The sequence below is a fragment of the Oncorhynchus tshawytscha genome, linkage group LG16 (assembly GCF_018296145.1).
Source record: "Oncorhynchus tshawytscha isolate Ot180627B linkage group LG16, Otsh_v2.0, whole genome shotgun sequence".
NCBI lineage: Eukaryota > Metazoa > Chordata > Actinopteri > Salmoniformes > Salmonidae > Oncorhynchus > Oncorhynchus tshawytscha.
In genome coordinates this window covers 46,320,957-46,348,678 of record NC_056444.1, presented here as the reverse complement: position 1 = coordinate 46,348,678, position 27,722 = coordinate 46,320,957, and the positions used below count along the sequence as shown (strand labels likewise).

Sequence of the window (27,722 nt, the reverse complement as noted above, 5' to 3'; positions counted from 1 at the left end):
TTCGACCCAAATCCATCCAGTTCCATCTTCTCCCACTACGTGTTAGTGGGCTTTCTCTCAGTCGAAACGCCATCCGGATGCTTATCTGTCTCATTATTCTATCTGTTTCTCTAGTTTCTGTCACCTTTCACCAAAGATCTTCTCCTGTGCTTTCACCGCAGATGCGGAAGTGCGACACTGGAGGAGGTGGTAATTGAGACGCATTCAATGCAAAACACAAACTGACGAATTTTGATGGGGATTTTTTGTTATTTAATTTAGATTTGATGCACCAGTGTATCAATCGACTCTAGGGGATTCTTACATGCGGGACTTTTAATTTGAACATTTCCGACATTCCCCGGACACGGAAGTACTTTTTTTTAGTGTTGCTGACGAGACGCTGATATAGTATAGTATTTCTGAACTGGAGCTAGTGTGCATAGCCAGCAAATAAGTTTTGAAAGGGATAACAGTAGCTACTGTTTTTGAAACCATCTAAAATATATGTGCCACGGAAGTAGGTATTGTAAATGCACAACTACAGCGCATTTCTTGATAATTTCATACTTTCAGCCAGCTAACGTAGCTATGCGTCATAGTACAGGTAAACTGGCTAGCTAACTAATCTGTCTAGCTTGGTAAAGTTAGTCTTAGATAACGTTAGCTATCTAAATTAGTATGTCAGCTGTAGCGTTAATTAGACAAGCACATATGTAGCCAACCATATTTGATGTTAACTGGCTTCTTCGTAAAGGTTAGTAGCTAGTTATGTAACGTTATTTAGTTAGCAATATGTTCGGTCATCAACAACGCCTCCAACAGCAGCAACGTATTTAGCAGTTTCCACAACATCTCCAACAACGCCAGCAGCTACAAACAACCCAACTCATGCCATCCCAACTTCCACACCAGCACCAAATGAACCGGTAAGACATTCCTGCATGGGTGCTCTCTATCAAAACCCACTGAACCTAGATAATCTGGACACATTACATTTAACGTTTTTATTTTTGATAAAAATGTGTTAATTACATCCTCCACGGAGCCCCGTTTCCTAATATTTGCTATATGTCCCAACTGCTTGCTCTAGTTTTGAAGTAAATATCAAAAACATGAAGAAAAAAAAACACCTTATTTCAGGGCATTTTTCACCCTGCCAGCTCCTATTAGTTCTATTGAGCATCATGGCACCGACTCGCCTTCTGAAAGTTCTATTCCCAGCCCATTGTTCTGCGTCACAATGCCAGCTTTGCTGGTAGCAATGCATTATTTAAGTGATAATGCCAGAGAAACCAGTGTTTGGAGGATATATTGGCACAGGTGTTGTTAGGCCTGCGACGGAGGGGGAGAGAGACTAACGGGAGGGAGACTAACAGATGGGTGAGAGAGAGACTAACAGGAGGCAGGCAGAGAGATACTAACTTAACTGATTTTAGAATTAAGACTCCATAGAACGGCAAATTTCAGGTCCAGTGCCATCTTTGGGACGCAGGTGTGAAAGATTCAGCAGACTGCTGGCATTACACATCTGGCTAAAAGACTACTGTATCTCGCTGGAGTCACTTTTATTGATGACTTTGACACCTTCTGGAAACAGAAGTTGGTGTCTATATTCAGAACGACATTCCTGTAAAGCTTAGAGACGATCTAATGTTAAATACTGTTGAAGTAATATGGCTACAGGTTCACCTGCCTCACCTAAAGCCCATTCTTGTGGGAAGCTGCTATAGACCACCAAGTGCTAACAGTCAGTATCTGAATAATGTTTGAAATGCTTGATAATGTATGTGATCAACAGAGATGTACAGTTGAAGTCGGAAGTTTACATACATACACTTAGGTTGGAGTCATTAAAACTCGTTTTTCAACCACTCCACACATTTCTTGTCAACAAACTATAGTTTTGGCAAGTCGGTTAGGACATCTTTGTGCATGACACAAATTTTTCCAACAATTGTTTACAGACAGATTATTTCACTTATAATTCACTGTATCACAATTCCAGTGGGTCAGAAGTTTACATAAACTAAGTGGACTGTGCCTTTAAACAGCTTGGAAAATTCCAGAAAATGATGTAATGGATTTAGAAGCTTCTGATGGGCTAATTGACATAATTTGAGTCAATTTGAGGTGTAGCTGTGGATGTATTTCAAGGCCTACCTTTAAACTCAGTGCCTCTTTGCCTGACAATCATGGGGAAATCAGAAGAAATCGGCCAAGAAAAAAAAGGTGAAAAAGTGCAAATCAATCCCAGAACAACAGCAAATGACCTTGTGAAGATGCTGGAGGAAACAGGTACAAAAGTATCTATATCCACAGTAAAACGAGTCCTATATCGACCTAACCTGAATGGCCGCCCAGCATTATGTTTGGAGGAAAAGGGGGAGGATTGCAAGCCGAAGAACACCATCCCAACCGTGAAGCACGGGGGTGGCAGCATCATGTTGTGGGGGTGCTTTGCTACAAGAGGGACCAGTGACCTTCATCATGAGGCGGGAACATTTTGTGGATATATTGAAGCAACATCTCAAGACATCAGTCCGGAAGTTAAAGCTTGGTCTTCCAACTGGACAATGACCCCAAGCATACTTCCAAAGTTGTGGCAAAATGGCTTAAGGACAACAAAGTCAAGGTATTGGAGTGGCCGTCACAAAGACTGATCTCAACCCTACAGAAAATGTGTGGGCAGAACTGAAAAAAACATGTGAGCAAGGAGGCCTGCAAACCTTACTTAGTTACACACGCTTTTTCAGGAGGAATGGGCCAAAATTCACCCAACTTATTGTGGAAAGCTTGTGGAAGGCTACCTGAAATGTTTGCCCAAAGTTAAACAATTTAAAGGCAATGTTACCAAATACTAATTGAGTGTATGTAAATGTATGACCCACTGGGAATGTGATGAAAGAAATAAAAGCTGAAAATCATTCTCTTTACTATTAGTCTGACATTTCACGTTCTTAAAATAAAGTGGTGATCCTAACTGACCCAAGACAGAGAATTTTTACTAGGATTAAATGTCAGGAATTGTGACACTGAGTTTAAATGTATTTGGCTAAGGTGTATGTAGACTTCAACTGTATATTTTCTGGGTGATTTAAATATTGACTGGCTATCATAAAGTTGCCCATTTAGGAAAAAACTTCAAACTGTAACCTGGATCAGGTTGTCAGTCAACCTACCAGGGTAGTTAGAAACAGCACAGGAATTAAATCATTAGCATGTATTGATCACATCTCTACTAATGCTGCAGATATTTGGTATAAAGCAGTATCCAAATCCATAGGATGTAGTGATCACAATATAATAGCCATATCGGGGCGGCAGGGTAGCCTAGTGGTTAGAGTGTTGGACTAGTAACCGGAAGGTTGCAAGTTCAAACCCCCGAGCTGACAAGTTACAAATCTGAACAGGCAGTTAACCCACTGTTCCTAGGCCGTCATTGAAAATAAGAATTTGTTCTTAACTGATCTTGCCTAGTTAAATAAAGGTAAAATAAAAAATAGATAAAAATCTAGGAAAACCAAAGTTCCAAAGGTTGGGCCTAATATAGTGTATAAGAGGTCATAGAGTAAGTTTAGTAGTGACTCGTATGTTGATGATGTAAAGAATATTTGCTGGTCTGTGGATTGTAATGAGGAGCAACCAGATGCTGCACTTGACACACTTATGAAATTGCTTACTCCAGTTCTAATAAGCCTGCACCCATTAAGAAAATGACTGTAAAAACTGTTAAATCCCCTTTGATTGATGAGGAATTAAAAAACTGTATGGTTGAGAGTTTGACCGATTTATGATTTTTCGATACCGATTATTGGAGGCCCAAAAAAGCCGATACCGATTAATCGGCCAATTTTTTGTTATATTTATTTGTAATAATGACAATTACAACAATACAGAATGAACACTCATTTTAACTTAATACATCAATAAAATCAATTTAGCCTCAAGTAAATAATGAAACATGTTCAATTTGGTTTAAATAATGCAAAAACAAAGTGTTGGAGAAGAAAGTAAAAGTGCAATATGTCCTATGTAAGAAAGCTAACGTTTCAGTTCCTTGCTCAGAACATGAGAACATATGAAAGCTGGTGGTTTCTTTTAACATGAGTTCATTATTCCCAGGTAAGATTTTTTAGGTTGTAGTTATTACAGGAATTATAGGACTATTTCCCTCTATACAATTTGTATTTCATTAACCTTTGACTATTGGATGTTCTTATAGGCACTTTAGTATTGCCAGTGTAACAGTATAGCTCTCTCCTCGCTCCTCCCTGGGCTCGAACCAGCAACACAATGACAACAGCCACCATCGAAGCAGAGTTACCCATGCAGAGCGAGGGGAACAACTACTAGAAGGCTCAGAGCGAGTGATGTTTGAAACGCTATTAGCGCATGCTAACTAGCTAGCCATTTCACTTCGGTTACACCAGCCTCATCTCGGGAGTTGATAGGCTTGAAGTCATAAACAGCGCAATGCTTGACGCACAACGAAGAGCTGCTGGCAAAACGCACGAAAGTGCTGTTTGAATGAATGTTTACGCGCCTGCTTCTGCCTACCACTGCTCAGTCAGATACTTAGATACTTCAAATCAAATTTATTTATATAACCCTTCGTACATCAGCTGATATCTCAAAGTGCTGTACAGAAACCCAGCCTAAAACCCCTAACAGCAAGCAATGCTGGTGTAGAAGCACGGTGGCTAGGAAAAACTCCCTAGAAAGGACAAAACCTAGGAAGAAACCTAGAGCGGAACCAGGCTATGTGGGGTGGCCAGTCCTCTTCTGGCTGTGCCGGGTGGAGATTATAACAGAACATGGCCAAGATGTTCAAATGTTCATAAATGACCAGCATGGTCGTATAATAATAATAATAATTATTATTATCATATAATAATAATAGTAATTATTATTATAATGGTCGTAATAATAATAGCATGGTCGTAATAATAATAATAATAAGGCAGAACAGTTCAAACTGGAGCAGCAGCACGGCCAGGTGGACTGGGGACAGCAAGGAGTCATCATGTCAGGTAGTCCTGGGGCATGGTCCTAGGGCTCAGGTCCTCCGAGAGAATTAAGAGAGAGCACACTTAAATTCACACAGGACACCGAATAGGACAGGAGAAGTACTCCAGATATAACAAACTGACCCTAGCCCCCCGACACACAAACTACTGCAGCATAAATACTGGAGGCTGAGACAGGAGGGGTCAGGAGACACTGTGGCCCCATCCGAGCACACCCACGGACAGGGCCAAACAGGAAGGATATAACCCCACCCACTTTGCCAAAGCATAGCCCCCACACCGCATACTACTTGTATGCTTGATACTTGTATTCCTTTTATGTATTTGTTTGTACCAGTCAAAAGTTTGGACAGACACCCCCTCATTCAAGGCTTTATTTTATATGTTATACATTGTAGAACAATAGTGAAGACATATCTTTGAAATAACACATGGAATTATGTAGTAACCAAAAAAGTGTATTAAAAAAAAATCTAAATATGAGATTCTTCAAAGTTCTTCAGTCAGATTATATGCAACGCAGGACACGCTAGATAATATCTAGTAATATCATCAACCATGTGTAGTTAACTAGTGATTATGATTGTTTTTTATAAGATAAGTTTAATGCTAGCTAGCAACTTAACTTGGCTTACTGCATTCGCATAACAGGCAGTCAGTCTCCTTGTGGAGTGCAACGAGAGAGAGGCAGGTCGTTATTGCGTTGGACTAGTTAACTGTAAGGTTGCAAGACTGAATCCCCCAAGCTGACAAGGTGAAAATCTGTCGTTCAGCCCCTGAACGAGGCAGTTAACCCACCGTTCCTAGGCCGTCATTGAAAATAAGAATGTGTTCTTAACTGACTTGCCTAGTTAAATAAAGGTATATAAAAAATATAAAAAATGGCACCCAAAAATACAGATTTCCGATTGTTATGAAAACTTGAAATCTGCCCTAATTAATCGTCCATTCCGATTATCGGTCGACCTCTAGTTGAGGGATGAGGCAAAAGGTATGTCCAATTAAATCTGGCAAATTAAGAAATCATTTGACTAAACTAAATTAAAAGAAAAATAAACTACACTATGAAACAAAGAAATTATATAAAGAATGATAGTTAAAAGCTTTGGGGCACCTTAAATGAACTATTGGGGGGAAAAAACAGCTCGACTCCATTCTTTGAATCAGATGGCTCATTCATCACAAAGCCCACTGATATTGCAAACTACTTTAATTACTTTTTCATTGTCAAGATAAGCAAATATGGATGACATGCCAGCAACAAACCCTGACAACACACATCCAAGTATATCGGACCAAATTATGAAAGACAAGAATTGTACTTTTGAATTCCGTAAAGTCCGTGTGGAAGAGGTCAAAAATTGTCCCATCTGGACCATAGGAATACCTATGTAAGAATGCTGTTCATTTGACAACAGCTCAGCATTCAACACCATAGTACCATCCAAGCTCATCATTAAGCTGGAGGCCCTGGGTCTCGACCCAGCCCTGTGTAATTGGGTCCTAGACTTTCTGACGGGCTGCCCCCAGGTGGTGAAGGTAGGAAACATCTCACCTTCGCTGACCTTCAACACTGGGGACCCACAAGGGTGCGTGCTCAGCCCCCTCCTGTACTCCCTGTTCACCCATGACTGTGGCCATGCACGTCTCCAACTCAATCAAGTTTGCAGATGATACAACAGCAGTGGGCTGAAGAAATTTGGCTTGTCACCTAAAACCCTCACCAACTTTTACAGATGCATAATTGAGAGCATCCTTTCGGGCTGTATCACCACCTGGTTCTGCACAATGCATCACCGGGGGCAAACTATCTGCCCTCCATGACACCTACAGCACCAGATGTCACAGGAAGGTCAAAAAGATAATCAAGGACAACAACCACCTGAGCCACTGCCTGTTCACTCCTCTACCATCCAGAAAGCGAGGTCAGTACAGGTGCATCAAAGCTGGGACCGAGAGACAGCTTCTATCTCAAAGCCATCAGACTGCCAAACAGCAATCACTAACTCAGAGAGGCTGCTGCCTACATAGACTCAAATCATTGGCCTCTTTTTAATAAATGGATCACTTTTTAATAATGTTTACATATCTTACATTATTAATCTCCTATGTAAATACTGTATCTTATACCATCTCTTCTATCTTGCCTATGCCGCTCGGCCATCGCTCATCCATAAATTTATATGTACGTATTCTTATTCCATCCCTTTCGACTTGTGTGTATTGGGTAGTTATTGGGGAATTGTTAGATTACTTGATAGATATTACTGCACTTTCGGAACTAGAAGCACAAGCATTTAACATCTGCTAACCATGTGTATGTGTCCAATGCAATTTGATTTGACTACCTGTGCTAATGAAATGACTGTCGCCCCTATCTGCGTCTCCAGACACTTGTGTGTAAACAGAAGACCGACGCACAAACATGTCACTGAAAAATAGTGTCGGCTGCAACTGTGTGGTAAAACAGTGTACAGTAACTGTGTATTTTGCATTTGTGACATTATCTGAAAGTAGAGGGATTTATGCTTCTATACCGCAATTGACAACCAATTCACGTTTAGATGGAGTATATGGCTGTTTTGGCATCCAGAGCCAATTCGCCCTTTAAACAGAACATGTAAGGTCCTTGTACTAAGGATTAACGTTAGGCTCCTTGATTCCAATATTAGGCTCTGTTGGTGACTCAATGTTGTCACACGATTTGCTAGTAACCGGTTATCGATAGTCAACTCCTTTTGATATAAGAGAACGGAGATGAGCATTCCTCAGCTACACTGAACCTAGTAATAAAGTCAAACACCTTATCCAGATTTTTGTCTAACTTTCTAATTTTGATGTCAATCAGACCACCACCACCTAGTATGATCTACCTCTGCCCAGTTCCTCGGGCCTCTCTCCTTGCCACCAACCCCATGCTGCAAGGGGCACTGCTCATGCAACATCCGATGCGAGGTAAGTCTCTGTCTTATCTTCTCGCACAGGAAGGTGGTTGATGTTTTAGTAGCATATAGAAGAGTCAAAATGCTGTGGATGTTATAGGGAAAAGGAATTATCCTCCAAGTACATACAATGTCTTCCTCCTCTATCTATAGGTAACATGCGAGGCTTGGCCATGGGTAGTGGGCTACCCTTTACTTCATTTTTGTCTGAGGGGACAAGGCAATCTCTCCTTGGACCGGCTCCTATTCCCCAAGTGGGATTGTTCGCATCAGGACCCAATCATTCCTTAACACACTTTTTAAACAAGGTTCATCATCTTTTTTTCTACCACTCTGAATCGGAGAACCTTTCTGGGCAGGACCGCTTCAGTATAGGCTATATCTACAGTACTATTATCTTCTTTACTTAAATTAACATGGCGCAAGTGCACATCCTAAAATGATCTGTGAGTGTGAACTATTGATTTAATGATGTGTGGTGTTTTGTTGTGTTTGTGTCCAAACAGGACATTTGTGTTAGGAAGAGGAAGAAGGAACAGACAGGAAGTGCTGGGGGCCAGCTGAGCTCCAGCAGTGCAGAGGGGCTAGGGGAGAGGGATGATAGGACTCCCAATACAAGTGAGTCCCATGGTCTTATCTCACTTATACACCCGACTCTAGAAACCCTCTTAGTTAACCTGGCAACTTATTTCTGTTGACCCCCAGCCACACAGCCACAATAAAAATCCATGTTTGACAGTCAAATCTTCTGTGTGTGAACAAAGAAAATGGTGGTCTAGGTCGTCAAAAGTAAAGTACCACATGAAATACTGTTAACTTCTTATGGCTGGGGGACAGTATTGAGTAGCTTGGATAATAAGGTGCCCAGAGGAAACTGCTTGCTACTCAGGCCCAAAAGCTAGAATATGCATATAATTAGTAGATTTGGATAGAAAACACTCTGAAGTTTCTAAAACTGTTTGAATGATGTCTCTGAGTATAACAGAAGCCATATGGCAGGCAAAAACCTGAGAAAAAATCCAACCCAGAAGTGGGAAATCTGAGGTTTGTAGTTTTTCCAAGTCATTGCCTATCGAATATACAGTATCTATGGGGTCATATTGCACTGCCCAAGGCTTCCACTAGATGTCAACAGTCTTTAGAACCTTGTTCCAGGCTTCTACTGTGAAGGGGGAGAGAATGAGAGCTGTTTGAGTCAGGTGTCTGGCAGAGTGCCATGAGCTAAATCATGCGCGTGGCCGTGAGAGGTAGCTGCGTTTTCATTTCTAAAGACAAAGGAATTGTCCAGTTGAAACATTGAAGATTTATGATTAAAAACATCCTAAAGATTGATTCTATACATCGTTTAACATGTTTCTATGAACTGTAATATAACTTTTTGGACTTTTCGTCTGAACTTTCTCCCTGGATTTGTGAACTAAACGTGCGAACAAAAAGGAGGTATTTGGACATAAATGATGGACTTTATCAAACAAAACAAACATTTATTGTGGAACTGGGATTCCCGGGAGTGCATTCCAATCAAGATCATCAAAGTTAAGTGAGTATTTATAACGTTATTTCTGAGTTTTGTGACACATCTCCTTGGTTGGAAAATGGCTGTATGTTTTTCTGTGGCTAGGTGCTGACCTAACATAATCGCAAGGTGTGCTTTTGCCTTTGTTTAAAATCTGACACAGCGGTTGCATTAAGGAGAAGTTTATCTATCTTTCCATGCATAACACTTGTATCTTTTATCAACGTTTATTATGAGTATTTCTGTAATTTGATGTGGCTCTCTGCACTTTCACCGGATGTTTGTTTTCTGAACAAAACACACCAATTTCAAATGAGGTTTTTGGACATAAAGATGAACTTTATCGAAGAAAACACACATTTATTGTGTAACATGAAGTCCTTTGAGTGCCATCTGATGAAGATCATCAAAGGTTAGTGATTAATTTAATCGCTATTTCTGACTTTTGTGAGCCCTCTCCTTGGCTGGAAAATGGCTGTATGGTTTTCTGTGACTAGGTGCTGACCTAACATAATCATTTGGTGTGCTTTCGCCGTAAAGCCAATTTGAAATCGGACACTGTGACTGGATTTATAAGAAATATATCTATAAATAGGGGGAATATACTTGTAAGTTTGAGGAATTTTAATTATGGGATTTCTGTTTTGAATTGGGCGCCCTGCAATTTCATTGGCTGTTGGCGAGGTGGGACGCTAGCCTGACCTGACCCACGCTAGAGTGACCTGACCTTAATCTGACCTGACCTTGGCCCCCATTCCTCACTAATCCACAGCTCTCCGCCCTTATCAATGACCGCAACCATGTGATTGCCTTTTCCCTTACTTAGTAACATTCCAAGCCCCTGGCTCATATTCAACCATAATTGATTCCACCATATTCATTAATTTTACATATAATCATTCACTTCTGGTGTAGCAAGTATTTCAATTTACAACAACTGAAGCCAGACTGTGGCCCTTCTCCTTATCATAAGATACATGATGTAACAATAACATGTTCTGCTATAATGTAAATGTTCAAGTTTATAAGTCAGAACCCATCAATTTTAAGTGTCTTGATATGCCTATTTCAATTTTGTGCTGATCTGGGTATGTGTTATCCTTGTTTTACAGAGATGCAGGAAGCGGAATCAGTTGGACAATTCTTTGCAAAGCAACAGGAGCCTGAGATGAAGAAGCAGAAGATGAATGGGTAAGTATCTAACTGGAGTTGTTCAGTAGGGCTCACCGCACAAAGTTTTGCCATGGAAAACAAAAGTCTGTCACTGTTGTCTACTTACTGAACACAGACCAGTTATTCTGCCTACCACCACAGCTACGTTAAATTTAAACCTGGTTGTTTTTTGTTTTTGTTAATCTTTTTATTTTCTGGACTTGTCTTATTCACAGGTCAGAAGAGCCTGTGAATATAAAAATTGGACAAGAGGCAGTCCAGAAGTCTGATAATGAAATGTCAACAGATGTACCTCAGCCTGTAGGTGTGTTTTAGAGATTTTATGGCAGTCTTGATTCTGACACTTTGCTGTTGTAATGAAATAGGAATCAAATCAATGGTATCGATATTTGCAACTGACATACCAGGAGACATGAAATAGGTAATCAGGGGTGTATTTATTAGTGCACACTGTAGCCAAACTCTTTGCAACAGAAAACAAGTGTTTGTAATTGGACATGTTCAGCATAGTCCCTTCGGCTGTTTGCTTCCATTTGATTTGTAGTGAATATAGCTCTGCTTACAGCTAAATCATTACCCTTATACATTGTTTATTTTTATGTATGCTGCAGGTCCAGCTTTTGTTTTAATTCATCCATTGTTGTTTTAGCACACAATATATTTTGCTTTTCCATAGATATCTCTGCTCTCGAGTACAGAGGAGGAAGCACTTCCATTCAAGTGGCGGAGGAATGTTGCAAAGAAAGTATAACAGCTGAAGTAGGTGGGCACTAAAAGAATTTAATTTAGTAATACTGATTTTCAAAAATGTTCCATCTGCGAGTGTTATCTGTGCTGACACTGGATGCTGTCCTGTGTGTTGGGCTAAAGCATGTTCTGGGGGTAGGCACATCCCTGAAAGTCACCATCCAGCAGAGCAGCGAGAGCCGGGCGTTCAGCACAGGCCTAGAGGAGTTGGCTGCAGCAACAGCCACGGGGACCCCCTGTGGTGTAGGGGGACAGGGTGAGGACAGTGACAGAGGAGCTGCGACTGACAGCCACTACTGCTACATCTGCAGCAACCCCTACCACAACCAGCAGGTGAGGACAAAGCCACACACGTAAAGCTAGCACAAGTACTATTGTTAGTTTTTACCCTGTTATTTAGAACCTGACGGACAACCATGAAAAGCTTAAACCAGGTTTTAGTTACGCAATGAGTCAGACAGCTGAACAGACAAAGACGTGTTCCCACCAGCACAAGTCTCCTCCTTCCCTCTAAACATGTCATCTTTATTGATAGGCAGGAAGTTAAGTGATGTGGGTAATAAACTGTTCCTTCTCCCTTAATGTGACCTGACCTTGGCCCCCATTCCTCACTAATCCACAGCTCTCCACCCTTATCAGTGGCCGCAACCATGTGATTGCCTTTCCCTTACTCAGTAACATTCAAAGCCCTTGGCTCATATTTCAAGTTTAGAAGTCAGAACCCATCACTATAAAAACCAAATAGCTGCTTGGGGAATGGACTGTCAATGTCATGCTTGTTAGAGCAATTCAATACATTTTAGAATAAGGCTGTGAAATGTGGAGAAAGTCAAGGGGACTGAATACTCTGAGTATTTTTTTGTCATAGTTATTAATACTGTATGTAAGTATTGATGCTCATCCTGTGAAATGAATGGTATTTTACAACTCAAATTAATTTTGTCTGTCTGCCCCTCACCTGCCTGCAGAATTTCCAGAACCATATGAACGGATTGGAACATCAACAGCGTATGATGGAGATTCAGCAAGTGAGCAATGCCTGTCTGGTCAATCTATTACCACGGGTCGGTGACTCTCTACAGGGTACACACAAAGCCGGGTAAGGGGCAAACTCTACCATATTACTCACTACACTTCTCTATCATCACAATCCGCTGTCAGTGTTGGTGAGACTGAGACACAGGGACTGGCAGTCAGGCAGCCTAGCAAATGCAATAGAGTGGATTTCAAATTCTGTTTGGCTACATTCCAGGGGCAAAAAGCCAGCAGGGGTGCAGCGCTGGTGTGCAACCTGCCAAACACACTTTACCGGCGACCTCCTCGAGCACCGGAGGACCAAGGAGCACAAGGTAAAGGTGACGTCAGAGAGAAGCACTAAGGTTGGGAAGAGTAAAAAGGTGAAATGGGCTTTGTGGAGAATGGAAGCGGGTAGAGCCATAACATTGTAAACATTTTCTTCTCTCTGGTTTCTAAGCTATCAAAGCAGTCCTCACGTCCCTTCTGCACTGTCTGCACTCGCCAGTTCAGGACGCCACGGAAGTTTGTGGAGCACATGAAGTCCCGAGAACACAAGCGGAATGTGGAGGAGGTGTGTGCATGTGAATAAACAACAGTAGTGCATAATAATGTGTGTTTATGAAATATGGACCTTTTAATTTTTGGTTTGGGGCATTTGTCCTTGTTTATCATCTATGACTATTGACTAGTCTCGCTTGCCTACTAGCCACCACTTCAGGGGCAAATCCTGACTGCCACTTTAGTCAAAATGTCAATGCATTACTAAGTGAAAATTAGACAGTTGGGATTTGTCCCTCCACTGAGCAATGCACCGTTCATGAAGCACAATATCCAACAGGGGGCATTGTTTAGCTTAATGTTGATTCACCTCATGTCCTCCTTTTGACCCCAGCTCCAGGAGGAAGGAGAGCCAGAGGTCATTGATGAACTCATCACTGTGGATGCAGTGGGATGTTTCGAGGGAGAAGATGACTTTGAGGAGGAGACCCACGAGGATGAGGATAGCAGGGTATTAATGGACTAAATTTCCCAAGGAACATAACTGCCATGCGTCATGTACATTTCTTTCCAAGTGTTTAATTTCTCACTCTGTTTTTGCAGGGTTCGCAGCCTTGTCAAAGAGCAGTCCCGCAAGAGCATGTGGGGGACTACGAAGCGTTTGATTCTGAAACACAATACAGTGATTATGCTGTTGCTTTGATGACACACCCAGTCACTCAGAAAGGATTGAAAAAAATGAAACTGTAGGACAAAAAGTGAGACGAAGCATTATTTATTTCCCGCCTCCATTTTTTTTCTCCAGGTTCAAGCTTTGTTGTCCCGGTGGCTGGTTTCCTCTGCAGACTGTGCCATAAGTTCTTCTATTTCGAGTCCACGGCCAGGCACTTTCACTGCAAGTCCCTCATACACTTCCAGAACTTACAGGTATGCGCCATAGACCCAATGGCATTCATACTTAGTGTCTTGTTGTCAAACGGAAGCAATTACTGACACACATCGCCTCCACAGTGCTTGCTCTCTTTTCATTCCTCACATCTGCCTCTTATGTCTCTGTATTAGAAGTACAAAGCCTTGAAGAATCAAGAGCTCCGCTGCGGAGGACACGAGGACATGCAGCCGAACAGTGGGGGACTCCCATGACTTGAGAGAATACAAAGTGGTTATCCATGTGAAAAATGACTGTACAAATGACTGCAACATGGCTAGGGACAACACACATCCCTGTGGTACCTCCTTTACCACAATCAAGATGCATCCTGTTGTCTCTACTCAGGACAAGGCAGAGCAGGACAATATCTCCACTGCCACTCAGCAGGTCTCAGAACAGCTGAACTCAGACTCCGTATTGCCAAATACCTCCGTCGCTGTCCATAGGCCGTGCTGCTGTGCCACCCAGCCTCCTTCTGGCTCAAGCTGTGGATTGAAGAACATGGTGAAGCCGTCTCCATGCCAAAGCTGCCAAAGGTCCCAACCGAGACTCCAGGAGTATGGGCATGATGTGACTGGATAAAAATGCTCCTGCAGAGGTGGATGTGCTCTTGCTTTGCATGCAGGGCAACAGGAAACAAACATGAGCATACCTCAAACTGCAAGCGAGCCACTACGAGGCAGCCTCTTGGAAAGAGAGCATTTTGAGCAGGGGAGCTCCACGCTGTTGATGCCACATATACTCGAACTGGACGAGGACAGAGAACTAGTCAACAGAGAGAAAGTGGAACTAAAGGAGTCAGCTGGGATGAAGCCAGGAAAGTCAAGGACCACATCGAAAAGAATGGCCTCCAAAATGAAATCCACAAGGACAACCCACACAACCTGAGAGCAGGGTTGTGTTCTACTGAACACGACCCAACAGAACGCAGGAAATTAACACAAACTAAGCCTGACAAGTCGTTAATGATGATTGATAATGATAATGATGGGATATCTACACATTTGGTGTGTGTGCGAATTTGAAGTCGCCCAAGATAAGATTTCACAGACAAATCCTGTTTGGTTACAGTAAAGTAGGCCTAGTTTAGTTTGAATGGAATCAACAGTTTGTGTTACTATTTTATTAAGTGATAGCATTCACAGTATTGCAAGGGATCTCCTATCACAGTGAGTGAGGCCATATTATGTTTTCTTTAAAGAAAGTGTCCTTGGATCAATGAGCTCAATCAAGTCTATGTATATATCGTTGTCTATTGCCTCCTTTTCAGCTCTGAAATAATCACAGTCACAACATGCAATCTCATTCAGGTCAAAACTATTTGGCACTCTGGTACCACTTGCCATGTGGTAGTAGAGAGAACAGTCTATGACTGGGGTGGCTGGGGTCTTTGACAATTTCTAGGGCCTTCCTCTGACACCGCCTGGTGTAGAGGTCCTGGATGGCAGGCAGCTTAGCCCCAGTGATGTACTGGGCCGTACGCACTACCCTCTGTAGTGCCTTTGCGGTCGGACGCCGAGCAATTGCTATACCAGGCAGCGACCAGGCACCGATGCAACCAGGCACCGGGATGCTCTCGATGTTGCAGCTGTAGAACCTTTTGAGGATCTGAGGACCCAAGCCAAATCTTTTTAGTCTACTGAGGGGGAATAGGCTTTGTCGTGCCCTCTGCACGACTGTCTTGGTGTGTTTGGACCATTCTAGTTTCAATTCCGACTTCAACTGTATGGGCCACACCTGTTTCCATCTATTCTTATTCTAGGATTTGCAGTTTGCTGTAGCTTATGCTTTGAGGTGATCAACATTATTGATGCTGGTTTGAGAGAGGGTGGATTAAGTTATTTTAAGCTAGGTAATTAACTAAATATATCATCTGATGCATGTATTTCATCTTGTGACTTGCATTACCATGCTAGAGGACACACTTCGGCAAATCAATATAGAGACCTTTCTGTGTTTGCAAACATTTATACACAAGGGCGATCGGCGCAAGTTGGTGGCAGAACAAGGAGATATTTGGATTTTAAGACTCGTATGAATGAATGTCCTACTTAATATAACACTTTGCAATCTTTTTTTGTGTGTTATTTCTTACATTATTAGCCCAGATAGTTTTTTGATATCAGAGCAGCAGTAACTCACCAGCATTACGACCACGAATACGACTTTCCCGAGTTGGATCCTTCTCCACCGGCAGAGAAGAGGTATTCAGGGTGGACTTCTAGTCAGACTCAGGAGGCGTGCACACCATCCACTACTTCCGAGTATATTACTCGCTAATGTTCAGTCTCTGAACAATAAACTAGAACCGTTTAGGGTGGGGATTGTTTTCCAGAGTGACATCAGGGACTGTAACATACTCTGTTTCACATAATCATGACTCTCTTGGGATATACTGTCCCCGTCCATACATCATCATGCAGACAGTAATGAAGAACTCTCTGGGAAGAAGGGCGGTTGTGTATATTTCATGATTAACTACTCATGGTGTGATTGTGATGATGGTGTGATTGTGATTGTGATGACTTGTGATGGTGTGATTGTGATGACATAGACAATGTCATCAATGTCAAGTAATTTTGTTCACCTCACCTAGAATACCTCACAATCAAATGCCGACTGAATTATCTCACCAAGAGAATTATCTTTGGTTATAGTCACAGCCATGTATATTCCCCTTCAAGCCGATACCACGACGGCCCTCAAGGAACTACACTGGACTTAATGCAAACTGGAAACCACATATCCTGAGGCCGCATTTATTGTAGCTGGGGATTTTAACAAACCAAAGCTGAGGAAAATGCTACCGAAGTTCTATCACTATTGTATCACTACTATTGTAGTATTTGCTGTTCATTGACTTTTGCTCAGCCTTCAACACCATAGTACCCTCCAAGCTCATCATTACGCTCGGGGCCCTGGGTCTGAACCGCCCCCAGGTGGTAAAGGTAGGAAACAACATTTCCACTTTGCTGATCCTCAACACATGGGCCACAAGGGAGGGGGCTGACTGTGTGGCCACGCACGACACCAACTCAATCATCAAGTTTGCAGACGACTCAACAGTAGTAGGCCTGATTTCCAACAATGACGAGACAGCCTACCGGGAGGTGAGGGCCCTGGCGGTTGTGGTGCCAGGAAAATAACCTCTCCTTAAAGTCAATAAAACTAGGAAGCTGATTGTGGACTTCGATGTGGATGCACGCCACTATCGACGGGACCGCAGTGGAGTAGGTGGAACGCTTCAAAATCCTGGGCGTACACATCATTATCTGAAATTAAATGGTCCACACAGACGATTTCAAGAAAGTGTTTTACTCAATTGTTTCGATCAATGTTGAGCTCATCCGCAATGTGATGAATTATAAATATTAATTGCTATTAGCTAATTCATATTGTGGTTTCTGTCAGCTGAGGGTTAGCTAAATATGACCTAGAATTCCTTACAATCAAATGTCTTCCATATTATCTCCCAAGATAATTATCGTCGGTTATTGTCATAGCCGTGTATATCCCCTTCAATTTGGACAAAGTTTCGGATATTCTATTCTACTGTATTTTAGTCAATGCCACTCTGACATTGCTCTTCCTAATATTTATATATTTCTTAATTCCCTTTTACTTTTAGCTTTGTGTGGATTGTTAGATAGTACTGCATTTTTAGCTAGGAACAAGAATTTCGCTACACCCGCGGTAACATCTGCTAAATATGTGTGTGTGACTAGTACAGTTTAATTTGAACTTCAACCAGTAAAATGGCTCTTTGGCTAGCTTTTGCTACAGCCTATATCAATGAGTTATCATTCTAGCTAACTACTGCTGCAAAGATAACAACCAAATATAATATTATTGACTGTTCAAGCAAAAATCAAAACATCAAATCTAGGCCATGTTGAATGGGCACAAATGGCGATGGCTTTCTTATTGCCGCCAAGAGTGCATGACGTCAGTGTCTCGTCTACTGGAAAAGGGTCTATACATGTTATGCTATGGCAACTACTGCTTACAGAGTGAGCTGTGTAACCCAGCGTTAAGCATTATGGGGCTGAGGTATCACTCCATACTTGGAGCAGGTGTCTGAACCCAAGGCAACGGTAAAGATATTGGTCAGTTAAAATTTGAGGAGTCTGCACTGGCATCAGCAGTACCAGACTGACATTGGGCAGGATGAGCAGGGACATGGCAGACCAGGTAAGAAGTGCACCGACCTAGGCCCTGGTGGGGTCATACAGTGGCTTGTGAAAGTATTCACCCTCCTTGGCATTTTTCCTATTTTGTTGCTTTTCAACCTGGAATTAAAATAGTTTTTTTGGGGGGGGTTGTATAATTTGATTTTACAACATGCCTACCACTTTGAAGAGGCAAAATATTTTTTATTGTGAAACAAACAAGAAATAAGACAAACTGAATTTGAGCAATCACAACTATTCACCCCCCAAAGTCAATACTTTGTAGAGCCACGTTTTGCTGCAAGTCTCTATAAGCGTGGCACATCTAGCCACTGGGATTTTTGCCCATTCTTCAAGGCAAAACTTCTCCAGCTTCTTCAAGTTGGATGGGTTCCGCTGGTATACAGCAATCTTTAAATCATACCACAGATTCTCAGTTGGATTGAGGTCTGGGCTTTGACTAGGCCATCCCAAGACATTTAAATGTTTTCCCTTTAAACCACTGGAGTGTTGCTTTAGCAGTATGCTTAGGGTCATTGTCCTGCTGTAAGGTGAACCTCCATTCCAGTCTCAAATCTCTGGAAGACTGAAACAGGTTTCCCTCAATAATTTCCCTGTATTTAGCCCCATCCATCATTCATTCAATTCTGACCAGTTTCTCAGTCCCTGCCGTTGAAAAGCATGGATGATTTTCTCAGGGTGATGAGAGGTGTTGGGTTTACGCCAGACAGCGTTTTCCTTGATGGACAAAAAGCTACATTTTAGTCTCATCTGAGGACTCAAATAAAAGTTTGTTTTAAAAAGTTACCTGACTTGCAAGAAGAACGATTTAATTAATTATCGTGTACACATCTGAAATCAGGTTACTTCTTCCATATGTTTGGGGAGTCTCCCACATGCCTTTTGGAGTACACCAAATGTGTTTGCTTATTTTGTCTTTAAGCGATGGCTTTTTTTCTGGCCACTCTTCCGTAAATCCCAGCTCTGTGGAGTGTACAGCTTAAGTGGTCCTATGGACAGATACTCAAATCTCCGCTGTGGAGCTTTGCAGCTCCTTCAGGGTTATCTTTGGTCTCTTTGTTGCCTCTGATTAATGCCCTCCTTGCCTGGTCTGTTAGTTTTGGTGGGCGGCCCTCTCTTGGCAGGTTTGTTATGGTGCCATTTTCTTTCCATTTTTTTTATAATGGATTTAATGGGATGTTCAAAGTTTTGGATATTTTTTTTATAACCCAACCCTGATCTGTACTTCTCTACAACTTTGTCCCTGACCTATTTGGAGAGCTCCTTGGTCTTCATGGCGTCGCTTGCTTGGTGGTGCCCCTTGCTTAGTGGTGTTGAAGACTCTGGGGCCTTTCAGAACAGGTGTATATATATTTACTGAGATCATGTGACTGATCATGTGACACTTAAAGTCCACCTGTGTGCAATCTAACTAATTATGTGACTTCCTGAAGGTAATTGGTTGCACCATATCTTATCTATGGGCTTCATTAGCAAAGGGGGTGAATACATATGCACACAGCACTTTTCCTTTTATTATTTTTAGGATTTTTTGAAACAAGTCATTTTTTTTCATTTCAGCAACTTGGACTATTTTGTGTATGTCCATTACATGAAATCCAAATAAAAGTCCATTTTAAATTACAGATTGTAATGCAACAAAATAGGAAAAACGCAAGTAGCTATCTGGCTAATAGTTTGTAGTGATAGTTCTTCGATACATGTGGCCATGGCTACATTGTATGATGTAATGTTGCTCATTGAGTAAGTGTTGCCCTATGAAAATGGTTAAATGCGCACAAATACGATAGAATCATATAAAAGTTTGTTTTAAAAAGTTACCTGATTTGCAAGAAGAACAATTTAATTAATTATCGTGTACACATCTGAAATCAGGCTACTTGATAATGAGACTTAAATGCATGAAATCGAACAAAATAAACATTATGCCACAGAGACCATGTTATTTTTGCGAAGCCTATTTGATTCTGAGTTCGGACATTCAGTTTATACAGTATATCACAAAAGTGAGTACACCCCTCACATTTTTGTAAATATGAGTATAATCTTTTCATGTGACAACACTGAAGAAATGACACTTTGCTACAACATAAAGTAGTGAGTGTACAGCTTGTATAACAGTGTAAATTTGCTGTCCCCTCAAAATAACTCAACACACAGCCTTTAATGTCTAAACCGCTGGCAACAAAAATGAGTACACCCCTAAGTGAAAATGTCCAAATTGGGCCCAAAGTGTCAATATTTTGTGTGGCCACCATCATTTTCCAGCACTGCCTTAACCCTCTTGGGCATGGAGTTCACCAGAGCTTCACAGGTTGCCACTGGAGTCCTCTTCCACTCCTCCATGATGACATCACAGAGCTGGTAGATGTTAGACCTTGTACTCCTCCACCTTCCGTTTGAGGATGCCCCACAGATGCTCAATAGGGTTTAGGTCTGGAGACATGCTTGGCCAGTCCATCACCTTTACCCTCCGCTTCTTTAGCAAGGCAGTGGACATCTTGGAGGTGTGTTTGGGGTCGTTATCATGTTGGAATACTGCCCTGCGGCCCAGTCTCCGAAGGGAGGGGATCATGCTCTGCTTCAGTATGTCACAGTACATGTTGGCATTCATGGTTCCCTCAATGAACTGTAACTCCCCAGTGCCGGCAGCACTCATGCAGCCCCAGACCATGACACTCCCACCACCATGCTTGACTGTAGGCAAGACACACTTGTCTTTGTACTCCTCACCTGGTTGCCGCCACACACGCTTGACACCATCTGAACCAAATAAGTGTATATTGCTCTCATCAGACCACAGGACATGGTTCCAGTAATCCATGTCCTTAGTCTGCTTGTCTTCAGCAAACTGTTTGCGGGCTTTCTTGTGCATCATCTTTAGAAGAGGCTTCCTTCTGGGACGACAGCCATGCAGACCAATTTGATGCAGTGTACGGCGTATGGTCTGAGCACGGACAGGCTGACCCCCCACCCCTTCAACCTCTGCAGCAATGCTGGCAGCACTCATACGTCTATTTCCCAAAGACAACCTCTGGATATGACGCTGAGCACGTGCACTCAACTTCTTTGGTCGACCATGGCGAGGCCTGTTCTGAGTGGAACCTGTCCAGTTAAACCGTTGTATGGTCTTGGCCACCGTGCTGCAGCTCAGTTTCAGGGTCTTGGCAATCTTCTTATAGCGCAGGCCATCTTTATGTAGAGCAACAATTATATTTTTCAGATCCTCAGAGAGTTCTTTGCCATGAGGTGCCATGTTGAACTTCCAGTGGCCAGTATGAGGGAGTGTGAGAGCGATGACACCAAATTTAACACACCTGCTCCCCATTCACACCTGAGACCTTGTAACACGAACGAGTCACATGACACCGGGGAGGGAAAATGGCTAATTGGGCCCAATTTGGACATTTTCACTTAGGGGTGTACTCACTTTTGTTGCCAGCGGTTTAGATATTAATGGCTGTGTGTTGAGCTATTTTGAGGGGACAGCAAATTTACACTGTTCTACAAGCTGTACACTCACTACTTTACATTGTACCAAAGTATCATTTCTTCAGTGTTGTCACATGAAAAGATTATACTCAAATATTTACAAAAATGTGAGGGGTGTACTCACTTTTGTGATATACTGTATGTGTGAACTATTTCTAAGATGCAAAGTGTCCGTTTTTCCCCAACTCATTTCACGCACAAGAGGAAGGCTTGCAGTACCGGTGCTGGCATATGCACAGATACAAAAGCATGTGGACATCTGCTCTTAACTTCCCAAAATCATGGGCATTCATACAGAGTTGGTCCTCCCTTTGCTGCTGTAACAGCCTCCACTCTTCTGGGAAGGCGTTCCACTAGATTTTGGAACATTGCTGCAGGGACTTACTTTCTTTCAGCCACAAGCATTAGTGAGGTCTGCACTGATGTTGAGAGTTTAGGCCTGGCTCGCAGTCAGCATTCCAATTCATCAGGGCTCTGTGCAGGCCAGGAAACGGGCCTTTCCCAAACTGCCACAAAGTTGGAAGCACAGAATTGTCTGGTAAAGTTAAGATTTCCCTTCACTGGAACTAAGTAACCCAAACCATGAAAAACAGCACCAAACCATTATTCCTCCTCCACCAGGAATAATAATACATTGGGGCATGTAGCGTTCTCCTGGCATCTGCCAAACCCAGATTCGTACGTCGGGCTGCCAGATGGTAAAGCGTGATTCATCATTCCAGAGGACGCATTTCCACTGCTTCAGAGTCCCAACGGCTACGAGATTTGCACCTCTTCAACCAATGCTTGGCATTGCGCACTGTGATCTTATGTTTGTGTGTGGCTGCTCGGCCATGGAAACCAATTTCATGAAGCTCCCGACAAACAGTTCTTGTGCTGACGTTGCTTCCAGGCAGTTTAGAAGTGTTGCAACCGAGGGACAGATGATTTGTGACTGACGGGCTCAAATCGGTCTCATGAAGCAACATTTTAAATTGTGCTTTCTACATTGGATAAAAGTAGAGCTGCAAAATGGTATATCATACACTATAGTTGAGGAACACTGGGAAAGTAATTTTGCTTTGAAAGTTGCTAAACTTGTAAATTCACTTTTGAGAAAATGGTCTTTGAAAGTTTTGGTACTGCTATTGGAGAACCCTTCTTTGTCTACACCCATTCAGCATTGTTCACAGCCTCTTAAACTTTAGCCCAAACCATCTCTTTAAGGGTTTATCCGAATGTATTAACAGCTGTCAGGCACCCAAACTAACTTGCTAACTACTTCCAGACATCTATGTGAGAGAGAGAACAGCTCACTGAACATTTACTTGCCCTATAGCTGTGCTGGTTAGGCTGCAATGTTATCCAGAGCATTGGTGACTGCAATTGTGCTGTCAGATTGTAAATTCAGAGCGTTTAGTGTTCTGAGCACACAACGGACGCTCTGGCCGATGAGTGAGTTTACTGACATGGCCATATTTAACTGGTGTTGAGCGTTCGAAAATCTTCAGTTATTCCGCACTCTCTGGCACACAGACGAAATTGCTTTGAAATTGGATTAGATGGTCAGACTGAATTTACCAATGCACCAGGGAGTGGTTACTTGCATAGTGGAGTATTTTGTTAAGACATGTAGCTAGCTAGACTAGGTAAACAATGAACCATAATCACAACTCATGATGCTACTAACCTGCATGATTCTGCAGGTAGCGAACCAATCAGGTTCAGTGTTAGCTAGCTTACATTAGGCTATAGCTAGCTAAGCAAATAGCTCTGAGATACTAATAATGTCATACACGTAACGTTAGATTACATTAGCTAGGTAAACAATGAACCATAATCACAACAAGATGCGCCGACAGAGATGGTCGCCTCGCATTCGAGTCCTTAGGAAACTATGCAGTGTTTTGTTTTTTTAAAAGTATTATTTCTTACATTGTTAGCACAGAAAATCTTAAGTCTTATTACATACAGCCAGGAAGAACTATTGGATATCAGAGCGACGTCAATTTACCAACATTGCGACCAGGAATATCACTTTCTCGATGTGGATACTTTGTTCGGACCACCTACCAGGACATTGGATCTAATCCCAGAGGCCGACCCAAAACAACGTAGCCGCAGAAGAGGTAGGCGGACTTCGAAGGGAGGAGGTGAGGGCACTCGGAGTGTGGTGTCAGGAAAACGATCTCTCACTCAACGTCAACAAAAAAAAGGGGATGATCGTGGACTAGAGGAAACAACAGAGGGAGCACCCCCCTATCCACATTGATGGGACAGCAGTGGAGAAGGTGGAACGTTTAAAAGATCCTTGGCATACACATCACGGACAAACTGAAATGGTCCACCCACACACAGTGTGGTGAAGAAGGTAAAGATATTTGGCTTGTCACCTAAAACCCTCACAAACTTTTACATATGCACAATTGAAAGCATCCTGTCGGGCTGTATCACCGCCTGGTATGGCAAGTGCTCTCCAGAGGGTGGTGCGGTCTGCACAACGCATCACCCGGGGGCAAACTACCTGCCCTCCAGGACACCTACAGCACCCGATGTCACAGGAAGGCCAAAAAGATCAAGGACAACAACCACTCGAGCCACTGCCTGTTCACCCCACTACTATCCAGAAGGCGAGGTCAGTACAGGTGCATCAAAGCTGGGACCGAGAGACAGCTTCTATCTCAAGGCCATCAGACTGTTAAACAGCAATCACTAACACAGAGAGGCTGCTGCCTACATACAGACCAGAATCATTGGCCACTTTAAATAATGCCACTTTAATCATGTTTACATATCTTACATTACTCACCTCATGTATATACTGTATTTTATACCATCTATTGCGTCTTGCCTATGCAGCTCGGTCATCGCTCATCCATAAATGTATATGTACATATATTCATTCCATCCCTTTAGATGTGTGTGTATTAGGTAGTTGTGGAATTGTTAGATTTTTTGTTTATTATTTACTGCACTGTTGGAACTAGAAGCACAAGCATTGCATTACTCTCACATTAACATCTCCTAACCATGTGTATGTGACCAATAAAATGTAATTTGAACTCATGACATTACTACCCTGCATGAATCTGCAGGTAGCTAACACACCAGGTTCAATGTTAGCTAGCTAACATACAGTTGAAGTCAGAAGTTTACATACTTAGGTTGGAGACATTAAAACTTGTTTTTCAACCACTTCACAAATTTCTTGTTAACAAACTATAGTTTTGGCAAGTCAGTTAGGACATCTACTTTGTGCATGACACAAGTAATTTTTCCAACAATTGTTTACAGACAGATTATTTCACTGTATCACAATTCCATTTGCTCAGAAATTTACAAACACCAAGTTGACTGTGCCTTTAAACAGCTTGGAAAATTCCAGAAAATGATGTCATGGCTTTAGAAGCTTCTGATAGGCGAATTTACATAATTTGAGTCAATTGGAGGTGTAGCTGTGGATGTATTTCAAGGCCTACCTTCAAACTCAGTGCCTCTTTTGCTTGACATGGGAAAATCCAAATAAATCTGCCAACACCTCAGAAAAACAATTGTTGACCTCCACAAGCCTGGTTCATCCTTGAGAGCAATTTCCAAACGCCTGAAGGTATCATGTTCATCTGTACAAACAATAGTACGCACCATGGGACTACGTAGCCGTCAAACCGCTTAGGAAGGAGACGTGTTCTGTCTCCTAGAGATTAACATACTTTGATGTGAAAAGTGCAAATCAATTCCGGAACAACAGCAAAGGACCTTGTGAAGATGCTGGGGAAACAGGTAAAAAAGTATATATATCCACAGTAAAACGAGTCCTATATCGACATAACCTGAAAGGCTGCTCGGCAAGGAAGAAGCCACTGCACCAAAACCGCCATAAAAATGCCAGACTACGGTTTGCAACTGCACATGGGGATAAAGATCGTACTTTTTGGACGCTTGCAAGCCGAAGAACACCATCCCAACCATGAAGCACAAGGGTGGCAGCATCATGTTGTGGGGGTGCTTTGCTGCAGGAGGGACTGGTGCACTTCACAAAATAGATGGCATGAGGCTGGAAAATTTTGTAGATTTTTTGAAGCAACATCTCAAGACATCAGTCAGGAAGTTCAAGCTTGGTCGCAAATGGTTCTTCCAAATGGACAATGACCCCAAGCATACTTCCAAAGTTGTAGCAAAATGGCTTAAGGACAACAAAGTCAAGGTATTGGAGTGGCAATCACAAAGCCCTGACCTCAATCCTGTAGAACATTTGTGGGCAGAACTGAAAAAGCGTGTGCGATCAAGGAGGCCTACAAACCTGACTCAGTTACACCAGCTCTGTCAGGAGGAATGGGACAAAATTCACCCAACTTATTGTGGGTAGCTTGTGGAAGGCTACCCGAAACGTTTGAACCAAGTTAAACCATTTAAAGGCACTGCTGCCAAATACTAATTGAGTGTATGTAAACTTCTGACCCAATAGGAATGTGATGAAACAAATAAAAGCTGAAATAAATCACTACTATTATTCTGACATTTCACATTCCTAAAATAAAGTGGTGATCCTATCTGACCCAAGACAGGGAATTTTTACTAGGATTAAATGTCATGAATTGTGAAAAACTTGAGTTGAAATGTATTTGGATAAGGTGTATGTAGACTTCAACTGTATATTTTCTGGGTGTATGTAAACTTCTGACTTCAACTTTATATGGCTCTGTTACTGAAGTTCTTACACAGGACACTCAATGTCAATATTAAATGAATCACTCTTTATTGTCAGCAAGCTGGAGTGGTCACAGTCAAACTTAGATGCTTAAGGACTGGTCTGAAGTGAGCTTTGAAATGGCGTTACTTACATAGAGCCTTATATACTGCTATCTAAAACCTACATAAACATGATTCATTGGATCGGTTCACACATGTGACTGGCTCCATCTCGATCTTAACTTAAAGATCATATTCTGGGCATTCTGACAGATGTTCCTCCGGAGGGGGCCCTCCCCCTCCTCTCTTAACCAGACACAGGCAGAAAGCAAGGATTGTTTATGACAGCAAAGATAAGATGCAAAGTTTTTCATTCATTACAGCAAACGTGTAATGTCTGATAAGGTATCTTAGCCAGACTATCTTACCATCATTCATGGTTGGATGTCTCCTGTCAGATGCCATGATTGCCCTTAGATTCTGGATTACATATTTAAACTATCATATTCGAATTCCACTGATTTCAAAACTCAGTCCTCCAGAAAGTGGAGAGCAATGCAGTTTTAATACACAATACTTTTTTTTAGAGCTGCGTTAGACAGGATTACCTAGACATACTGACCAGCTCAAATAGACAGAAGCATGCTATATGGCAGACCAAACTCATCTCAGCCAATCATGGCAAGCGGGAAGGTTGTAGACTTTTACTTTGGCTAAAACAACTAGGCCCGTAATTGAAACATTTTATTCGTATTTACAGATGGCATACAAGTTTATTATTAAGGCACATGAAACTATAAAACTGTTACAAATGTCTAATAGCTTATTAAAATAGCAAAATAAATAACGACATGACAGTCGATGGAAAAAAAACACGGCGCTCATCAAAACGTCATGATTGTGGGTTTGATTCCCATGGCCACAAATGGAAAATGAATGCATGCATACTGACTCTTTGGATAAATGCGTCTGCTTAATGTCACATTTATTTTTGCACACCTCATGTTTGTGAGACAAACATTTTCCTGCATGGAACTTTAAACAGTAGCAATGGGCTGCCTGAGCATTTTGAGAAGACACACTTTTATTTTCTTCTGTCTAAACTGGGTAAGTTATGAATTGTATCACCAACTGTGTAACTTGTGTCATAGTGTTTCTTTGTCATAACCCAAGGTTGCATGCCACAGTTTTGCTGAACCAGAACATAGACAAGGTTTAATTCAAGATTGAGACCTCACATCACCAAGTCAATAATAGGCTACTATTTCCTGTCTTTTTTTTACAAATCTGTGATTTTTAACATAGCAAATAGCAGCATACTTGTATCTTCAAATGCCAACATCAATGCTTGCTGAAGTATCCTTAATAGGGAGCTAGCGTTACCTCTAAAGGAACCCAAAACACAAAATCCAGCAGCGATGGCCTGCTCGAGCCGTCTTCCTTGCAGCTTGAGCCAGCCTCTGCTCCTGACTTTCCAACAGTCGTTGTGAGTCAGTCAGTTGGTTGACAATCGAGGCCAGATACCAAGAAGATACCAAA

The 27,722-nt window shown here is 42.0% G+C and overlaps 1 protein-coding gene across 4 annotated transcripts; it reads left to right on the top strand.

Annotated features, from left to right (window-relative positions):
• Positions 1-235: 235 nt before the first annotated feature.
• LOC112215750 (cip1-interacting zinc finger protein) lies at positions 236-15,907 on the top strand. 4 transcript variants are annotated; one of them, XM_024375107.2, is made up of 15 exons: positions 236-908; positions 7,858-7,964; positions 8,105-8,259; positions 8,458-8,569; positions 10,580-10,658; positions 10,856-10,944; positions 11,317-11,403; positions 11,527-11,720; positions 12,356-12,486; positions 12,640-12,736; positions 12,862-12,975; positions 13,297-13,413; positions 13,506-13,584; positions 13,708-13,829; positions 13,965-15,907. In XM_024375107.2, exons 1-15 carry the CDS (start codon positions 871-873, stop codon positions 14,043-14,045), a joined length of 1,602 nt encoding a protein of 533 aa, XP_024230875.1. In that variant the 5' UTR covers positions 236-870; the 3' UTR covers positions 14,046-15,907. The 4 variants fall into 4 exon arrangements, with proteins under 4 accessions (XP_024230875.1, XP_024230877.1, XP_024230874.1 ...); XM_024375106.2 differs by having other exon boundaries at positions 240-908; positions 11,317-11,399; positions 11,511-11,720; XM_024375109.2 differs by lacking the exons at positions 8,105-8,259; positions 8,458-8,569 and having other exon boundaries at positions 239-908; positions 11,317-11,399; positions 11,511-11,720.
• Positions 15,908-27,722: the final 11,815 nt, after the last annotated feature.